The 21,150-nt window shown below is 45.0% G+C and overlaps 1 protein-coding gene across 5 annotated transcripts in view; it reads right to left on the minus strand.

The window, feature by feature from the left end:
• The window catches only part of ADGRB1 (adhesion G protein-coupled receptor B1), a 288,143-nt gene that overhangs the window by 11,108 nt on the left and 255,885 nt on the right, over nt 1-21,150 (minus strand). For 3 of the 5 annotated variants that reach the window (XM_066175211.1, XM_066175193.1, XM_066175202.1), the window contains 6 exons: nt 15,770-15,941; nt 14,375-14,470; nt 11,468-11,522; nt 7,207-7,883; nt 6,229-6,264; nt 5,514-5,618 (listed from right to left, as the gene is read on the minus strand). In XM_066175211.1, the coding sequence (XP_066031308.1) occupies nt 5,514-5,618; nt 6,229-6,264; nt 7,207-7,883; nt 11,468-11,522; nt 14,375-14,470; nt 15,770-15,941 (1,141 nt within the window). The remainder of the gene's footprint in view (nt 1-5,513; nt 5,619-6,228; nt 6,265-7,206; nt 7,884-11,467; nt 11,523-14,374; nt 14,471-15,769; nt 15,942-21,150) is intronic. The other 2 variants (XM_066175225.1, XM_066175218.1) reach the window with 1 other exon arrangement.

Genomic DNA, 21,150 nt, shown 5'->3' on the forward strand with positions numbered 1-21,150 from the left:
ATTTATAATCCATGTGGAAGTCACTCACTGCTTATTGCAGCCTTAAAAATGAGGGTTTGGTGCACCCCAGACACCAAGAGAGCTTTAAATTTTCATCAAGATGGCTGGGTGGGGGTGGCTGGGCATTTTGATGCAAATCCTGCTGTGGTTGTGTCCAAGTCTTTGGTTCCTTTGATGCTTCCTGGCTGCAGATAAGCTGTCAGGGGGATAAATATTCCACACACACAGAGCTCATTCAGTTTTCTGCTCAGGGGCTACACCAGCTTCCAGTTTGGTCTGGGATTAAATGGAAGGGCAACAGTGTGAAACCTCCACTGGTTTGGGAGGAGGGTGAGCACGGCAAACCAGCTGCTCTTAAGGTGCTATTTTTAGATTCTTTAGTCGCTTCAGGTGGACGGAGAAAATCTGTCCCAAATTCCAGCAAAAGGATTCCTGCCTACAACCCCAAATCTTCCTTCTAAGTTAGGAAAAAAATCACCTCCACCTTCCTCGTCTCACTCAAAGTTGAAGACTGCAAGGGAGAAAAAAATTTAGCACAGAATATCCAGAGTGGGAAGGCACCTGCCAGGATTATCAGTGCATTAAAAACCTGATTTTTCAATTTGGCAGTTGTCAGACCTTGCTGGATGTCATCCTGCTCCTATCTCAATTCCCTAGTATGTTAAAATTAACTTTGGGAAAGAGTGTCTACACCCCTGATCAGTCCATACAGCCACAAATCACGGAATTCCAGAATGGTTTGGGTTGGAAGGGATCTTAAAGATTGTTTCATTCCACTCCTCTGCCATGGGCAGGGACACCTTCCACTGTCCCAGGTTGCTCCAAGCCCTGTCCAGCCTGGCCTTGGACACTTCCCGGGATGAGACATCCAAAGCTCCTCTGGGCAACCTGTATCAGAGCCTCACAGGGATGAACTTTTTCCCAGTATCCCATCTAAATGTCCCTCCTTCAGCTTAAAGCCATTTCGAGTGTGACCATGTTTTTCTGCTGCAGGGATGAGGTGGCCAAGGCTTGAACACCACCTGGTTGTGTGGTCCCGTGTGCTTTGAACATGGATCCTGCTGGAAGATGTGATTTTAATCAGGAATAGTTGAGGGGGCTTCCAGTGGGAGGATTTTAGAGTTGAGGTACAGGCAAAAGAAACTACGTGTCACATGGAATAAAATTTTATGTAATAAACTGGAAAAGAAAATACGGAAAAATCCATGTTTATTCCCCAAGGAAGGGCAATTTTTTTTTCTTGTACTCCGAGGCTCAACTTAGCTCACCATTAGGAATATGCTTTGGTTTCCAGCAAAAAAAAAACAACTGCAGTGAAACAACTGTGGCCAGTGCCACATTCCTGGGACTGCTTGGGATGTGGGCAAGATTCAGACCTGACTGGAATTCCAGGAACTATCTTGTTTCCCATAATTCTCTGAAGATGATGGCAGTGGGGACACCCCAATCCCAGTGGGATGTGGATTAGGACTCCTCAACCACAGGTTGATGGAAAAGCAGAATTCATCCCCAAACCTTGTCTCCACTTAGAATTCTCTACAATTCCCTGGAAGGAGGTTGTATCCAGGTGGGGATCAGTCTCTCTTCCCAAGGGATTGGACAAGAGGAAATGTCCTCAAGTTGTGCTAGGGGAGGTTTAAGTTGGATGTTAGGAAAAATTTCTTCACTGAAAGGGTTGCCCAGAGAGATGGGATACTGAATATTGGAACAGGTGCCCAGGGAAGTGGTGGAGTCACGTCCTGGGAGGAATTTTTAGTAGTGGCACTTTGGGACACGCTTTAGTAGTTGGATTTGATGATTTTAGAGGTAATTTCAACCTTAATGATTCTGTGAGTCCCTGATTATGTTTACAGCTCTGTCAATTAACTTCTCTGGGACAGTGATCAAAGGACATTTTTCTTTATCAAATGTACACAGCACTAACACTTATCCCAAGTTTCCATCTATCAGGATACCTAAAAAGGAGGAACACGTGTTTGTATAAACCTTTGTGTCTTGGCCGAAAACCCCTCAAAAAGGGGTTCTAAAAATCATATTTTACCCTTGGAGCTGGAGAAATTCTCAACAATAAATAAATGTGATGGTTGAATTCTCCACCCTTTTTCCTAAACAGACTGAAATTCTGTTCCTTCATCCTATTCTTCTCTTGGTGTTTCCTTAAAATCTGACGATTAAGGAGTTCATGTGAAAGGAGCTTTGTGTTTAGTGTGATATGGCACTGGATACCACTGGAGTACTGTGGGGATGGCATTTGCATTAAAATCCCCTAAAAAACTGATCCCTAGAAATGGCCAGCACCATTCCTAGGAATCCCCACAGGACGCCTGTCCTGCGCAGACATTTAGTTCCAGTTTCATCAGCACTTTTCTGACCTTGGGAGTTGAGGGAGGAGAGAGGAACAGTGAGATCAGGACAAGCATCCTACCCTGGAAAGGGACTGAGGACAACGGGACATTGCTGCCAGGAGAGGTTGGGAAAATGCCAGGCTTGGAGAGAGACCTGGGAGCTTGACTTTGTGGTTGTTTATTTAAAAGAGAAATCAGCAATGCAGGCAGATGGAGCAGACCCAGGAAACAGCCCTTCTGCTCTGGGATGAGGAAGGGTTCAGGGGTACTCCCCCAGGAGTCTGATGACCTTGTTCATGCCCACAAGGCGCGGAGCTGGTTAAAGAAAGTTTGGATTCGTGTCATGGAAGGGGTTGGGACAGGTCCAGGATGCTCTGCAATGCAAATGCAAAAGCCAGACTTACACTAAGGTTTGTTTTATCGCTGCCACCAGAAGAAACACTCCATCGTTTTATAACCTAAACATACATAAAAGAGAAAACATTCTTTTGTTGTTCCCTTAATCCCCGTTATCTGCTCTTTGCCTTCTCAGGCCGAGCTGAAGATGGGGCCTGAGTTCCAACGGGGTCCTCAGCAGAAAATGGGAGATAAAGGGCTGGAAAAAAACCTATTTATTTGACTTTGTATCGCTTTGGATGTTTTTTAAACCAATACCCACTCTTGACTTGCCAATCCTACTCTTCACAAGCTGCCCCTCTCCTGTTACATCCGAGGGAAAATTCCCAACTTGAAAAATTCAGTCAATATGCAAAAGCCACCTTCAGAACCTCCTCCAGCAGTTCAAAGCTCTTTGATGCTGACAGCAGCAACTTTAACTCTACATAGATGCATCTCTGAAATGCTAAAACCTTCCCAATCTATAAAACCCCTCCTGCAAATAGACCACAGATTAGCTTTTACACCGGATTTAACCTTTTTTTTTTGGTTTACAGCTGCATCATACTGAAATAACTGGAAAAAAACCCCAAAAAACAACAACAACAACAAAAAACACCCCAAAAAACCCCCAAAAACCACCAAAAAACCAAACAACAACCCCCAGAGAGGTGACACTGAGTGAGACACATTGGGATTCTGGGCCAGGCAGGATTCTTGGATCTGATCCTGCAGATCCACTGCCTCTCACTCAGTTACACTGGACAGCCCATTATGACACCTTGCCACACAAAATAAAAGTAGTATTTGCTGGGATAACATCTCTGGAGCTCAGCACTGCACTGCTGTGAGGTCAGAACACAGAACAAAGGCTCTGTAGTGCTCTGCTTCCCCCCAAAAAAACCCCAAACCTCCTGTTTCATCACCCTCTGAGTTCTGCTCTTGCCTCCAAGGGAGTCCCACCAAAATAAGCTCCACCAGCCCCACCATCTGCAACATTGCAGGGGGTGCTGCATCCTGGATCTGTCGTAGGCTCATGGAATCACTGAGGTTGGAAAAGACCCCCAAGATCACTGATCCAGCTGTCAACTCAGCACTGCCAAGGCTGGCACTAAATCGTGTCCCCAGGTGCCACATCCACATGGTTTTGGAACACTTTAGGGACGGTGATTCCACCACTACTCCGGGGCAGCCTCCTCCAACTCTTGGTCACCATTTCACTGGAGAAATTTTTTCAAATATCCAGCCTGAACATCCCCTGGTGCAGCTGGAGTTTGGTTCATCTCGTTCCATCACTTTTTACCTGGGAGAGAAGACCGACCCCCACCTGCCTCCAACCTCCTGTCAGGGAGTTCTAGAGAGCAGAAGGTCTGCCCTGAACCTCCTTTTCTCCAGGCTAAGTCCCCCCAGCTCCCTCAAGTGCTCCTCATCAGACTCATGCTCCAGACCTTTCCCCGTCTTTGCTGCCCCTCTCTCCCCAGCTTCTCAATGTCTTTCTTGTCATGAGGGGCTCTGATTAGAAATCACCGAGAACTGTTATAATTAGCTCACCTTGCCTCTCTCCTGAGTGCAGGAAATTTAATTTCTTACTGTCAACCTGGCTCTGCCACTTGTTTTTCTCTTCAGCTGGAGCTGTGAGAATTCCTTGCAGCCCTTCAGCTTGAGACCTTGCTCAGCTGGCTGAGACTTGTGGAAGGTGCCATCTCCCTGCTCTTCCTTATTTTGTTTTTTACAACACCAACTATTACAGAGGCTCCTGATAATTTTTTCCAGTCCCAGATCTCTACCCCTATGAACAGCTGAAAAGTCCTTTCCTAAGTCTGGCTCCTTTCAAGAAGTCCCCTTTTTCCTGGAACTTTGCTCCTGTCAGGGAAAAAACACGGATATCACAGGATCACAGTATGGTTCGGGTTAGAAAAGAGAATAAAAATCATCTCATTCCAATCCCCTGCCATGGGCAGGGACACCTTCCACCATCCTAGGTTGCTCCAAGCCCCATCCAACCTGGCCTTGGACACTTCCAGTGATAGGGCAGCCACAGCTTCCCTGGGCACCCTGTGTCAGGGTCTCAGCACCCTCAGAGGGAAGAATTTCTTCCTAATAGCCAATCTAACCCTACTCTCTCTCAAGGTTAAAGCCCTTGCCCCTTGTTGGTTGTCACAGTCTTGTCACTACACGACCTCGTCAAAGTCCCACTCCTGTGGCTAATGAAAGGCCACAATTAGCTCATTGAGGAGCCTTTTCTTCTCCAGGCTGAACAATCTAAATTTTCTCAGCCTTTCCTCATAGGAGAGATGCTCCAGCCCTTGGAGAACCTTCATGGCCTTGTCTGGACTCACTCATTTACACATGCTCACATCACAGGTGATCAGATGTCACAAATTACCTACATTTAATAGGCTCCAGTCCCCCAAAATGTGCTCCCAACGTCACACCTTAAATCCCACTGCTGTGGCCATCCTAATTATCCCATCACTGCCACCTTGGACCCACAAGGGAGGGGAGATGCTTCCTTTCTGTCTGCCCTCTCAGCTTTCCACCTGGATTTTCTCATGGTCAACCCAATTTCCAGTTCCTACCTAGGAGTGGATGAATGGGGCACAAAGGGATGACCTGGGAGGGAATGCCAAGAACAGACACAGGGAAGACAAGACCATGGACAGACATGGGGACAGACATCCTCCTCCTGGCCTGCTGTGTGTTTTTTTGCAACACGCATGGCAGAAAACCAATTTCCTTCTGTTTCCCACGTTCCTGCCGGCACCAGAGGGCTTCTGGAAGTGTCTGACTAACCTTGCTGTCCGTTGTTGGAGACTCCTTCTCCTTCTCTGCGTGCTGGAGTTTTCTGTTCAGGTCCTGGAACATGTCTTGGTGACGTTTCCTTGTGTGCATGATTTTCTGGAGCAAACACAAAGGGCCACAGGTCAGCAAACCCGTTCACCAGGAACACAGACAGAGTTACATCATTAAATCCCAGCTCTGTCTCCCTGCAGGTGCCTAAAATACCTTCAGCATTTACTGAGGACCCACTGCAGCACTGCCTTTATTTTCAAGGTGAGATGGTGGGAGAAAGTGGAAGATACTAATTTTTGACCTAAAAAAAACCCTTAAAACTTGCACCAATCAAAGTTTTGTGCTGCAGAATTTGAGCTTGACAGTCAGTGTCCTAAGATTTGATGCCCTTCTTTAACTGATACCTGTCCCCATGCCCCCTTTCCTCAGTTTGTCACCTCTGTAAATGTGTTCAGAGCTCACCCAAGCATGCAGAATTCAGGTAATTTCATTAGAAAATGTTCCACAATCTCATTTTCTTTTTAATTTGACCTGTCTGCATTTCACTTCTACCTTCTGCTGCCCAGAAGGAGAGGCAAGATGATTTCTAGAAGGACTTCCCTTTCCATGAATGACCAGGCTGAATATGGATTTCCTGTGCTCTGGCATGGATGAGATAATTGGAGAGGGTGGCTCAAAACATTTGGGACCAACATTCAGAAAGGGATTTACTCACCTCAAAATCTAACTCTGCGTACCGGGATTTCCGCCTCTGGATATTCAGGAGAGAAAGAGATGGGTAAAGGTTAGTAAGAGGTTAAAACAGGAGAAGTCCTTCTCCTTTCCCTTTTCCTACACCTTTAATGTATGTTTCTGGCTCTTCACGATGGGAAGTGCCAAATAGTTAGAGTTATTGGATCACTTACGTTGGAAGGGATCTTAAAATCACCCAGTTCCAACCTCCTGCCATGGGCACGGACACTCTCCTCTATCCCAGGTTGCTCCAAGCCCTGTCCAGCCTGGATCACTGGGGTTTTCTCATCTGCATCAGGACTGAAACTATCAAAATGGGAAATAGGGCAGAGGATATAATGGGGAGAAGATAAGGCAGGCCATGTGCCTGGCACTAAAATGAACAGTCTTTGACAAATTAACAGGGGGGTTTTTTTGACTTTGCAGCACCTGTAGGGCTAAAACCAGTTGATCCAGCAATGGAATGTGCTCTGGAAGCTGTGACATCACATTCCAAAATATGATCACATGCCAGTGGTCCCTCAGGGCAGTATGACACTGGCACTGCACCCTGGGCTGCATTTTCCCCAAAGTTCTTCTTTCCAACCCCCTGGAGTGGCCGGATTGAGGGCAGGACACCACCCAGGGCTGGGAGAACAACACTGCAATTCCCATGCCCATAGCCCTGGTTCCGTGCCTGAGATGTTTTGGTTTTCTGAAATTCTTTTCCCAGAGAATTTTCTGTAAACAGGAGAGATGTTTTTGTAGCTGTACTATGTTATTCATTCCTCTTCCTAAGAGGGACTTCTTCTGGTCTGACCAATGTGATTGAAGAAGTTTGCCTTTTTGACACCAATCAAACTGGTCTGTGTAAAATCGAACATAATAAAGACACATCCCCAAAAAAATAAAAAAGTCATTTTCAGCCTTCTGAAGCTCAGAGTCTGTGTCGCTGTAGTGTAAAACAGCGTCACACACTCACCTCCAAGGAGCTCATGGAGAGGGTGGAGACAGTCTCACTCTTGGACACCACACCCGAGTTCCCTGAGTCACCCGTGTCACACAGGCTGTTGGGAATCTGTGACTCGTTGGAGATGTTCTGTGGAGCCAGCTGCTGCTGCTGCTGGATCATGGAGGAACCCTGCACCTCGCTGCACGCCACGGTCACCGGCTCCCGCGGGGGACTCTTGACCACGAAGCCGGGGTCGGTGGCCATGCTGAGGTGGATGAGCCGCGTCTGAGGCATCTGGTCGATGTTGATGCTGTATTTGCTCTCATCTTTGGGTTTGGCCCTCAAGGTGGACGTGTTGGTGGGCAGGATCACGTAGCTGGTGTCCAGGGTCTGCTCCTGCGCCCGCGAGAGCTCCGAGTCCAACTTCTTGAAGATGTCCCCGTCGCAGATGTAGATGGATTTCGGCGGCTGGTTCTTGTCCTTCTTCAGGGTGAGGGAGTGGTTGCTGAACTCGTTCAGGTTGATGGCCCCCAGGTAGTGCGGGGAGCCCTGGAGGTGCATCTTGGAGACGTTGGCTGGAAGACTGTTGAAGTTGGACGAGCCTTTCTGGTGGCTGAGTTTCAGTTTCTCTTCGTCAGGCAGCGATGGGCGCTTGAGGGTCCCTGTGATGGTCGAGGTTCGGCACGTGGTGATGTCTTTGTTCAGCACTGGAGAGACAGAGAAGCGTCCTCAACACCTCACCTGGAGTTTCCTTGACACATCAAGACACCTCCCGCAGTCACTCCCCACCAGCACCTCTCCCAAAGGCGATTAACATTATTTATAATGGCACAACAGTGTTTTAGCATTATTTAGGATTTTAAAATCCATGATACCGAAGGCAAAATTAGAGCTAGGGAGGAAAAAAGCTTTGTTGTTTTGAGAGAGTTCTCTGGGATGTGAGTTTTTCAACATAACCATGGCCGAAACTCCCATCTAGACCAACATATTGGTAACAATACGTGGAAAACCAAAGGGATTTTTAGATATTTAGTACATCTAGTATATTCATGTGTATTTGAAATCTATACATTATTAGCCTGAGGAGTAGAATTCTTTAAAACAAAAGGTTGCTTTCATATAAAAATTTTTTTTTCATTCAGGAAATAGCTGAAATACAATGTTATCAATGATTCATTCAACTGTAAAATCATCGAATAGCCCGGGCTAGAAGAGAACTTAAAAGATGATCAAGTTCCAGCCCCCTTCAAATTTAAATTTTTGCATGAACTCACTAAAATACTTCAGATTGCCCTCTTCCCTTAACAGTCCCAGTGTTAATAAACTGGTATTTTGAAACACACCATATTTTGTTATGAATTTCAAACTGCTCTCTAAAGAATCTTACATTCCAGTAATCATGGTAAGCCTTTGTGAGAGCTCCTTATCTAGCAATTTTCAATTTCCCTTCAGGAAAGCAAGTGGTGATGGGAATATTCCTTAAAAAGAGTGGAAAACTTTCAACTGAGGAGGAAGTGAACACTGTCATAAAGGACATTTGGAAACTCATTCCCATACACTGTCCCCCAAAAAACCCAAACAAAACCCATTTGCCCCTTTTCCAGGCATAATAATCTACAGCTCAGTTGACTTCAGGCTGCAACAAAGATCTTGGGAAAATAATGACATCAACCTGATTTCTGCAAAATCAGAAAATCATGGAAAGCAGACCATGGGGCAGGGACAAAGTGTTGTGGGCTACTTACCTAGGATTTCAGCACAGGAAAAGAGAAAGAAATGCATGTTCCCCTTTCACCCATCTCAGGAGGAAATAAAAGTAGGTAAATGGATCTTTTTTAGGATTTTTGGGGTGAGCTAACATTATTCAGCTGCTCCATGTGGGACAGAAGTGGGACGTGGGCATCCCACTGAGGACACACTGATTTTCCTACCAGCTCCGAGTGGGAGTGAGGGAGGATCAAAGTTCCTTCCATCAGGACTACAGAGCAGGCAAGGCAGGATGAGCAGGGCACCAGGGAGAATAAAAAGAGCTTGTAAAAAGCTTTTAAAACTAAAAACTCTGGCAGCCACAATCGCTGGGATAAATCAGAGCAAGTCAAACCCTTCCCCTGGGAGTCCCAGCAAGGTTTATTGATCCAGGCTCTTCTCCACACTCACATCAGCCGCAGAAAATAGGTTTGGAGAGGTTTCCACTTGGAAGTCTCCAAGCATGGAGTGGAGTGTGCCTTCAACACTGAGCCCTGGAGCAAATCCTACGGGGGATCAACGTGAGGGGGTTATGAGTGGTCTCAGCCACATCTCCAATCCATCACAAGAGGGGAGATGGTGTCTCCAGGAGAAATGATGGCCAGAAACCACTGGACAGGTTCCTGGCTTTTATTACTCAATAAGCAGAGTGCATGGGATGATGCACCACTCCAAAAGGTCTCTGAAATGAGGTTTATTATTAACTCCTTATCTTGGCACAATAACAGCGCTTTATGAGAGGAGGAGAATCCCCAGGCAGACAAATACAAATTGTAGAGTTGGATGCTGGCAAAGGAGGGGAAGCTTATGCTGTTGGCAAGCTGTTGATCCAGGGGCTCCTGCCTTGACATCACATGAAACAAATCAGCTCCTTCCCTTCCTCTGGGAAACTCAATTTGGGATTAAGAGGTGTGGTGGCAGATCCAGAAAGGCTCCTCTAGAGAGGGAACCTGCAGTGTTTCACAGCTGACTCTGTGCCTGGGGAATGTTCCCTGAGCATCCACTCGACTCAGACATGGCCCCCCACACACGTTTTTCACGTGATTTTTTTGGGACTGAGATATTTGGTGTCAAAAGAGAAGGAGGGAGACAAATGAGAAGAGGCTGACAGCTAGAAATTAGATTAGAGAGTGCGAGACAGAAAAACAGAAAGGAAAAAAAAAATGGACAGACCCTGAAAGAGATAAATGGACAGAAAGAGACCATGAAATAAGATATCATAGGGGTAAGTGAGATAAATATACTGTGACTGTGATAAGCACAGGGAGAGGGAGTGAGGCAGAGAGAAGGACAGGAAAAGATAAATAAGATATAGATAGACATTAGACAGATAAATGATAGTGACAGTGACAGACAATACACAGAAACACATTGACAGGGACAAATGTTGACAGATAGAAATACATAAATAACAGGTACAGCAAGACAGACAGCTGAGGACAGAGATAAGTAAGTGATTGCGGGACAGAACGAAAGAGATGAATTATAGATAAATACATTAGAAGCAGATAAATAAATGATAGATGAGATAAAGAAAAAGATAAATGAAAAGAACAGGTAGATGTTTACAGAAAGAGAGAGGAGGGGAGGAAGAAAAAAGGCAGGGCAGGGAAAGAAGAAGAGAGAAGGAAAGAAGAGAAGAGGAAAGAAGGAAGGAAAGAAAGATTAATAAAAAAACAGAGAGAGAAGCTTTGCCACAGTGGTAAATGAACACAGAGAGTGCTGTCCTTGGCTTGGGAAGATCCTGGTTTGGAAGATATGAATTATGCAATTTCCAAGCAAGCTGGCATTTCTCTTGCTTGGCAGAGGGGAGAAGTCTGGGAGGGTAAATGAAAGCCTCAATATCTACCAAGGGTAAGAAAAAAAACCTCAGCCAAAAGGTCAGGCATGCCAGGACCAGGAGAGAACGAGACCTGCAGAGAGGAACAGGCAGCCAGGGAGAATCCAGGCAGCACAGACACCCCTGGGATTGTTGGGAAAAAGAGCTGTCAACTCATGCACATCCTCAGGACCCAAAAGAACCTGTGTGATGAACACACAGCAGAAAGGAGCAGGCAGAGGAGGAGAGATCCAACCACTTCCAGGTGCACAGAAGAGCCTGGAGCCAGGTGGAGTGGTGGGAAGGCTCTCCAGATTCCAGACTTTCTACAAAGACACCCTTCTTGAGCAGCACAGAGCTGCCTGAGGTTGGCGTGACCCCCTTGGGCAGGGGTTGCTGGAACAAAGAAGGATCCCAGTAGGAAGAGATGGATCCCATCTCTTCTTCCTTGATGCTTTTCTCTGCCACCCTGTTACATGGCAAAAAAAACCAATTCCTCAGAGGCAGGGCTGATCTCAGTTAGAAGGCCAAAAGAGCTACAGTAAAATAGGGAAAGCAAAAGGAGAATTCGGGGTGTCACTTTCTTTTGGCCAGGGTTGAAAGGAAAGGAAAGGCAACCCCACGCGAGGACATGCAAGGCACCAAGACACACACAAAGGAAACAGAAAGGGGGAAAAAAAAATGGCTTAGTTCAATCCCCAAACCAGGTCACCTGCTGATTCTCACCTGTGATGTGCTCACCTGATCTACAAGCCATGTCCACGTCCTTCTCGAAATCGGTCTGAAAGACAGAGAACACAGAGGATGTGGTCAACAGGGGGTGGTGGAGGACAGGGAAACCTGGAAAATGCAAAACCCCCACTTTAATTAGTGAGGTGGGCACAATCTTTGCCAGGAGAGCGGAGGAGAGAGGTTTTGCTTGGATTTCCAAACATGGAAAACACACCACGTTTTTCCACCTGTTGGCTTTTGAATTTTACCACTGATAAAGCTGGAACATTGCTTTTCAACTGGGATATATCTGTTCATCCATTCACTTGTTCCTGGACTGCAGATTAAAATATCTTGCTGGAACACTTCTAAAGAAAACAGGGAACAGTTTCCTGGCCCAAACTGTTTTGGATATATCACTCCACACATAATTAAAAGTGGATTCCCCACCCTTCATTAAAGAGATCTGGGGATTCTGCTGGGAATGCTCCACCCCCACTGGGCTTTCTTGTGTTCCCATCAAGTCACATGAAGTGGGAACAAGTCTCTGCTTCTGAAACTCTTAACATATAAAATCAATGGCTCCCACAGGCACAAAGGCTGAATAACTTTTTCAAGTGGTCTGCGCAGTGAAAGGGAACTCCTTTCTTCTCCCAGGAGGAGTTAATCCTTTTTCTGAAGCTTTGAGCAGATAACATTTCAAAGAACTGGATAAACTGAGTCACAGCGGGCCGTGAGCTTTCATGGAGTATTGGGGAAGCTGCAGACTGGCAAAAGGTAGAAGAGTTCACTGATTATTTCTGGTATCGTTTCAGAAAGACACTCAACATAATTGTATTAATGTGATGAAATGAAATCCATTTGAACACTGAGAAGAATGTGGGAAAAATCCCCATCCCCCTGGGATAAACACTTAAATTTTAGCAGGTTGAGAGCCAAGAGTCTTTGAACTATCTCAGCCTTCCTGATGTTAATTTCCCAGTAAACTCTTTGGGATATCAAACAAATCTGAAAAGAACAGAAGAGAAATATGACTGAGCTAACATTTGAATGGGCAAATGGGATGACACAGAAAAATATAATCTCATTTTCATGATAGGAGTTCCAGAAAAATGCAGCCGAACAGCCTGCACTAGTTCTGCTGAGAAATAAATGAAAGACAGGTTTATATTTAATACCAGTCAACAAGATTTTGGGGGGAAAACAGTTCTACTCAGCTAATCCCCTTTTCACCACTTGGGCAGATTTGGAGATAAACGAAAAAGGTAACAGCAAAAACGCCATCCTGCAAAAGCTTTTGACTTCTTTGGTGGTTTTACAACAAAATAATATTGTGCCCCTCTAAAAATACCAGTGGGGAGTCATCACTCGCAGCCATATTCTGCAGCTTTTTGTGCTGGAATGTGAGGAAAGTGATTGTAAGCTCCCTGCTCCTCCACACACCCATCAGCAGTGCAGGAGGAAATGCAATGTTGCCAAAAAACTCGTAGCTGACACAGGATTCAGCAAGGTGCCTGATAATGAATGGAAATGTGGAGTTGTATGGAGATGCAAAACCTTGCAACTTGGGATGGTGACAGCAGACTGACAAATACAGGATCCGCTTCTTTTTTTTTTTTTTTTTTTTTTTTCAGGATGCTGAGAATCTGGAGGGGGTTACATAAATAATTTGAAGGCACGTGGCTTACAGAGGAAGAATAAAAAAGCTCTGGGTGTTAACTTATGGAAAAGAAGATTGAGACTGGGTGTGATTATGGTGTCTATTATTGAAGAAGGCAAGCATGCAAGGGGGCCTCTAATTACCCACAATTAGGCAGAGTGAGAGCCTGTCTGAAAATGAGAAGACTCTGCATTTAAATGAGAAACGAGGCACCTGCTTTTAGCAAACACCACCGAGGTGTGGTGGAATTAAACTTCTGCTGATGCCCTGACTCCAAGATTGCGCTGTCTGAAATGTGGCCTTATACCCAGGCAGAAACTGTTCAGCAGTGACTGCTCACAGGAGTGACTGGAAAAAAAAAATCACTGGGTTGTGCTGCAGCTCTAATATTAATCAGGAGCTTTTGGAAGTTGCTCAAATCCTCTGATTCTCCTAATATCTTTATCTTAACCTCAGAAATGAAATGTTTCTTGCATCAACTACATCATAACAGTGGAGCAGATGTAGGGCAAAGCCCCACAGCTTATTCCTTTACTGTTTGCAAAGGACTTACACAACAGGACCACAATTTACAGAGCTTAAACTATTCCCAGTGAAGCAATGTGCTTTTGAGAGGAAAAAAACTCTCTTTAGCATTTTTATGATAATAACCCAACAGACTGTGATTAAAAAAGTATTTAACTACTACTTCCTAGCGCCAGCCAGGACAAGCAGCTTGATGGGGATGAAATATCTGGAAGACATGGGAAGTGTATTTTGATTCTTTATTTTTTCTGGGAAAGAAAGGATCTCACCCAAATGTCTACAAAACCCGGCGTGCAAGTTTGAGAACCTTAAAATTACAATGCAACATCCCGGATTTGTGTGAAAAAGCCCATTTTAAGTGCTGCGCTTGCTCAAGCAAAAGTTTAAATGAAGTAAGAAGGGTGACACAGTCTCAAGCTGCATCAAGGGAAATACAGGTTGGATATTAGGAAAAAGTTTTTCATGGAAAGAGTGATAAAGTACTGGTATGGTGTTCCCAGGGAGGTAGTGGAGTCACCATCCCTGGATGTGTTTAAACGAAGACTGGATGTGGCATTTGGTGCCATGGCTTAGTTGAGGTGTTAGGGAATGGGTTGGACTTGATGATCTTGAAGGTCTCTTCCAACCTAGAAATTCCGTGATTGTGAGAATTCAGGATCTGTGATCTCTGCTTATCAGTTATGAGTTCATAACTCCCAGAAACCCCCTACTAAAGATGAAGTGGGAGGTTTCCCTACCATGAGCTGAGCGTGTCCGTTCTGAAATGACCCCCCTGAGTCTCCATTCCCTTCCTCCTGACGATCCACAACCCGGCACTTCACAGCATCCTGGACCTGCAGGAACACATCGGCAAAGGTCACAGTCACACTGACCAAACCACGTTAAATTCTGCTGAAATCCAAAATGAAAACAACTCTTGTTGGATCGAAAGGGCACGGACCCTGCTTTAGCATCGCCCAGGCATTTCCTTCACGTGGTTTATGTCTTACATATTTCACACACTGAAGAGCAACTCAGAGGTTTTCCAGCAATCCTGGGTCACTGCCCAGGTCACTTCTATTTGGTTGATTTATGCAGTCAGGAATAAAAATGTCCTTTATTTTGCAGCTTGCAGTATGTTTACAGTGGATGGTCCCGCATTAATCACTGTATTGGTGTCTAAAAAGTCTGATTATGATCCTGTAATATAAATCTGATCCCAAACTCACTGAAATAATTGGAGAAAAAAAAAATCCCGGTGACTGCAATGGGAGTTAAATGCAGACTCATATTCATAAAGCAATTAGTGGAAGGAGTCTCAGCCAAGCCAGTGGTGTAATTCCATTGATTTCATTGGCCTGACATAAGAAATTAATCTGTTTTACTTAATTTAAAGGAACTGTAAGAAGATAAAATGAATATTGAAAAAAAAGCCCCTTCCTGCCTCTGTTATTAATAGTCTCTCCACTCTGTAGGATGAAAAGAATAAAAGAAACATAAAAGATCCGTCCTTTTCTTCCCTGATGTAATTCACCATTTTAAATCTCAACAGGGAGGCTGAAGAGCATTTCCTCAATTTCCTTGCCTGATTATTACTGGCTGCACTTCCTAGCTGGGATATCAAGGTGTTAATGCCAGCACAGATTTCACCCTGCAAATCCCAGTGCATCTCGCCTCTCTTGAAAATCACACACGTGACTTCTTTAATGTGGCATTTTTGGAGGTGGGGTGTGAACACTCTGGAAATGGGGATTTCGGTGGTAAACAAAAAGCCTGACATGTGAATCCCATCTCAGGCTGCCATGGGGATGAAACGTCTGGAAGACATGGGAGGTGTATTTTGGTTCTTTATTTTTCTGGGAAAGAAAGGATCTCACCAAGATGTCTGCAAAACCCCCTGTGCAAGTTTGAGAACCTTAAAATTACAATGCAACACCCCAGATTTGTGTGAAAAAGTCAATTTTTTTGTGTGAAAAGCTCCACCCTGATCCACCCCTCCTTCCCTGTGACCGAAAATGTCACGGTCATTTTTGCGGTCCTTGCCTCCCCAATGGAAGAATTTGTAGAGCTAGAGAAGTTACCAGGGCACTTTTCCAGGTGGATCATATGGGAAATGTTAGTTTATATAACAGGTAAGGACTCCTCCCTCTCACCTCCCGCCTGAGGATGCAGTGGACCATGACGATGACAAACCCCTCCAGGGAGTCGAAGACGGCAAAAAGGATCTGGAAAAGCGCCGAGCGCCGGTCGGTGATGGCCAGGACTGCAGACATCCAGGTGAGAGCCAGCAGGGGCAGGACCACGCAGGAGCTCCAGAGGGATGCCCTGTCAAGGGAGAGGGACAGAGAGCTCAGCCCCACCTCACCCAGTTCCAGGTGGGGTTCTAATTCAGCCTCCCGATCCTACCGGGCTGCAGAGGATTTCTCCAGCCCACGTCTCCCTGTGGGAGACCTTTCCTGAGCCCCTCTCCCAAGGGAAGCAGGGAGAGGCTTTGCACACTCACGCTACCCAAATGGGGGGACAACTTCCCAACGGTGCAGTCATGCATAAAACTGGAGGTGGGGAGGAAGGATGCGGATCCCTCCTTCCCCCTTCCATGCCCTTTCCCACTCCGCCCCCCTCCTAACCCACCACCAGGGCTTTTCCCAAGGGAAGGAGACAAAATACAATCACTGCAAGGTTGCCAAGGGGAGGGGAACAGTTGCAGCAGAGACTGGTCTGTCACGATGGCTGTCGGTACTCAGGTCACAGACACTTGGACTTCCACAGCACATGGAAGACACCAACACTGGGACGTGTCACGCTTTCGAGTGACTCAAACGGACAGGCAGAGAGCTGATGTGCAGACTGAAATATTTGTATTTCCCCTTTAACCTACAGGTGATGGTCCCCAACACACTGAGGACTAAAACCTGACACTCATTTCCCTGTGGTCAGAAAATTTTCAGCTTTTTTGTGCGATCTCCCCAGCTGATGCTTTGGGGGGGGGGGGAAAAAAAAAAAAAAAAAAGCAAAAAGCTTTTTGTTCCACGTTTGACAATTCTTGTAAGTTTATTCCTGTGTGGACATTAACTTGAGATTCAAGCCACAGCTCCATTCACAAGACAGAAAATCGGACAAAACAAGTTTTCTGTGATGCCGCCCCAGGAATCTCCAATTTAGCTGTGAATGATGGCCCTGCAAATGGAAAAGCAGCTCTTTTCCCAAGGACTTTTTAGGCATCCATCTCTCCAGCCAAAAAAAAAGATCCCAAACAACTTTAACAGCTGACTAGGGAGATTTTAAGCTGTCGCTCATCCCATCTATTTGGCACCAAGAATATGAGGAGAATTTCTCTGTGGGTTTTTACCTAACAAAGCAGAGAAGGCCTCGAATAACAAGTGGAGCTACAAGAAAACCTCCGAATACAAACAAATACAGGCAAGACAAGAAATTACAGGACAGATACCAAGAAACATGTTTTGCAGTACTTACATGGGACTTGCTCACCACTTCCTGATCTATGACCAAGGGTTTAATGTTTACTTGCTGGTCACCCTCACAGACCTCAGTGAGAGTTTTACCTGAGCAAAGCTGGAGCTTGGATACAGGTTTGGACATCAGGATAGAATGCCCTGGCTTCATTTAGGGTTTTTCAAGGATTGTTACATCAGTTCTGCAATGACCACACACTGAAGTGACAGTTTAATTTTATAGTCAGAATGATACCCTGTTTGCAAATATTCCTACAGCCTGTTCACACTCTGTTACTTCATGGTATTATTAAGGAATTTAATTTACCTAAGAGAGCAGGGAAATGGAATTATTTTTCTTTTTAATTAGAACAAGCATTATGAGACCTTTATGTTAGGTAAAGGCCATGAAATAATCTGATACCTTGTAATTTTATCTTGGATGGGAAATGCTGATCTTTAATGCCCAATATGAACTATGATTTCAAAGAATTATTAAAAATATCCAAAAAACCACTAGGCAGCCCTCAATCAAACAACTCCTAAAGAGAAATTATTTATTCTAATTCTCTGAAATCTGGCTCATTACACTGAAATCTCTCTTTGCTGTCATTTGTGGTTGTGCCTTCATAAATCTGGCTAAAGCAGCAAGTGCATGGAAGAAAAAATCAGAGGCAGAAAAGCTGAATGGAAAGATAAGATTTGGTTGATAAGGAACCTCTCTAGATGTGTCTTCCATGCAAGCATCAGCCAACACAACATGGCTGAGTGGATGAAATAATTCCAGCAGCAAGGGGAAACAAAAAAAAAAAAATCAGTAACAGCTGCTGGAAAAGGTCTGTAAGAGACAACTCTGCTTCCTGGAATTATCTGGTCTTCCAGAACATTCTTGGTACACCCATTCTGCAGATGTTAGTGCCACCAATGTGCAACTGGAAACCTGGCAATGGATCTGACCCAGGTCTGAACCAAACCAAAAATCTAAATCTGGGTGGGTTTTCCATTCCTGAAAAAAAATCTCATAATTACAATGATCTGAATCTGGATCCAAGACTTAGATGTGGATTTGGGGTTGTAAGGGATGCTGCTGAGAAGGTAGATTATATGTAAATTATGTTTTTCTTCAGCAAATGGTCAGATTTGAATCCACTCTTTTCAAAATCTGCTTTAAGAATGAATTGTTGGAGTCAATTTGCTCTGCCCTTCCAACCAGATGATGAAAAGATCATCTGCCCTTCCAGCTCAGCCGATGACCACATATTCAGCTGGATCAAATCAGGATTTTCCCAAGTTGTGCTGATTTACACCAGCTCAGAGTTCTGCTCTCCTTGGGATTCACCTTCCAGATGCCTTCTCAACAGAATTCATCCCTTACAAAACTGATGGAAATTCTACTTGCTTCTTAAATGCATCATCTTTATTCTCAGGCAGCAGGTGGCAACAGGTCACAGGAAATGGAACTCACTCTAATTTCACTTGCAGGGCTCTGCTTAGATTTTTGAAATATTAAACTCCAAATTAAAAGCTCCATTAAAGAAATCAGGTACAGACTGAAATTTCAGGTGAAAACTCACGGGAAGACAAGTGAGTTTTCTCTGAGACTGCCCTTAATTCTACTTGCTGTGAGCTGAATTCGTAGTGGGACTTCTACCACCTTCCCACCCGTGCCTTTTTTTAGCAGGCACAGTGAATCCTTAAAAGATCCCAGAATTACTTATAGGACCTAAGAAATACCACATTGGGGTACTTATCATGAGATGTGATATGATCAATTGTTATACAATGACATTGTGACCACCTAATGGCTTTTCATGGATTAGCCATGATCAATAAATCCATGATTTTTAAAGCTTGGGATGAAGGAATTAGCTGGCAGATCCCCTTATTTATCCCATTTATGACAGCCCTCAGGACAAGTGACAGCAGCATCCCATCTGAGGTTGGGAAAAGACCTCTAAGATCGAATCCAAATCTTTACCCAGCACTGCAGAACCCAGCACTAAACCAGGTCCCCAAGTGCCACATTTACACAGCTTTTAAATCCTTCCAGGGATGGGGATTCCACCATTTCCCTGGACAGCCTGTGCCAATGCTTGATCACCCTTTCAGTGAAGAAATTTTCCCCAATATCGAACCTGAACATCCCCTGGTGCAACCTGAGGCCATCTCCTTTCATTCTGTCGCTTGATAGGAGAAGAGACCAACCCCAACCTGGCTCCAACCTCCCTTCAGGGAGTGATAAGTTCCTCCCAGACGTCCTTTTCTCCAGGATAAACCACCCCAGCTCCCTCAGCCACTCCTAATGCACTCTAAAACATGGGATCTACCACGGGAAATACTCAGCTTTATGAAAGCACACACCAGACCCTGCCCTGGCAGCAAGGATTTGGCCAAAATGACAAAAATCCATCTGTGGTTTTGTCCCTTACGTAGCTGGAAGCATGGAGAGTCTCTGCCTTTGCAAAAGAAGCAGAATAAATGGATTGCACTTAGAGGAAAGCAATGGAAGGAGCAAAAAGAATGGGTTTGGAGATAAAGATCTGCACGGAGAAAGATGAGTCCTGCACCCTGAGAAAAGGCAAGTGCAGGGGGACACACAGGACATGCCAATAAAGATGTAAAGGGCCATTAGAAAGGGCAAAGTGATCAATTCTTTTCATTACTCAACCCTGACAGTGCAGCAGCAACTTAAGTTAAAGAAGCAGCAAAAGGAAAAAAAAAATCACTTCATAATTCAAAAACAGCTCCTGGAGAGGAGCCCTGAAAAGGGAATTGGTCGCTGGACTCAACACATAATGGATGGCTCCTTACACACCAGCAGTTCTGCTGCAGGAAAACCAGAGTACAGGGACGTGCTTTATTTACTCTCTTGCTTCTCTGCTCCTCTGACTTGTAGTCACAGAATTACAGAATCATGGGATGGTTTGGGCTGGGAGGGACCTTAAAAATCATCTAATCCCAACCCACTGCCATGAGCAGGGACACTTTTCACTAGACCAGGCTGCTCACAGCTCCATCCACCCTGGCTTTAAACACTTGTTAAACATTTGAAAACTGTTCCTGCCAAAAGCAAGAGCATTGTCCTGATTTTAGGGGCACTTTCAGAGCAAATCTCTAACTCAGTGCCCATATAACCAAGATAGGAAACCTGTAACTAGAAGAGAGGGGAAACCCTGCCTGCTCTTCCCATACACAGACAAAAAAGAAACACCTGCTGTGAATTCTATTTTCCCCTAAAACACGATTCTACTCCCAGTAGCTGGAATATAAATAACAAAATTAGGGGTACATGAAATCAAATGCCTCTAAATTTCCCTGAGCAACCTGGTTTGGTGGAAAGTGTTCACAGTGGGGGCTTTGGAATGAGATGAACTTTAGTGTTCCTCCCAACCCAAACCATTCTTGTGACCAGACTGCTTCATTATTCACCTTTAATTAAGAAAGGTGTTCTCTGAGAGTCCAATTAGAACTTGCAGGATCCAGGAATTATCCTCAGGTAAGGACAGGATTTCAAATTCCTTGAACCATGAGGACAACACTCTCCTGAGGAAGAGTCTCCTTCCTAGACCAGCCATACATGGAAGCACTGACTCACATTAATCCTGGAATTATAATACAGGCAGAAAATTTGACATCCAGGACTCCCTAGAAGGATATTGAGCCAAGAAAAAGGGCAAAACTCTTAGATGGGAGATTTGACATGCGAATTCCTAAGGATTTAAGAGGAATGATGATGATAAGGGTCACAAGGAACCCCTGATGTTGGCTCTTGGGTGGGGTGCCTGGAAAAACACAGGGTTTTAGTCTTGGGCCAATCTCTTCCCGCTGGTCACAGCCTGAGAGCCCAGATCTCCAATGAGCTGCTTGGCATGAATTCATGAAATCTTGGAATGGTTTGGGTTGGAAGGGACCTTAAAAATCATTTAGTTTCAACCCCTTGCCATGGGCAGGGACACCTTCCACTAGACCAGGTTGCTCAGAGCTCTGTCCAGCCTGGCCTTGGACATTTTCAGGGATGGGACATCAATGTCCATCCATCCATCCATCCATCCATCCATCCATCCATCCATCCATCCATCCAT

Source organism: Chamaea fasciata, unplaced genomic scaffold (assembly GCF_029207755.1).
Source record: "Chamaea fasciata isolate MVZ Bird 193981 ecotype frontalis unplaced genomic scaffold, bChaFas1.0.hap1 SCAF_1, whole genome shotgun sequence".
Taxonomy (NCBI): Eukaryota; Metazoa; Chordata; class Aves; order Passeriformes; family Sylviidae; genus Chamaea; species Chamaea fasciata.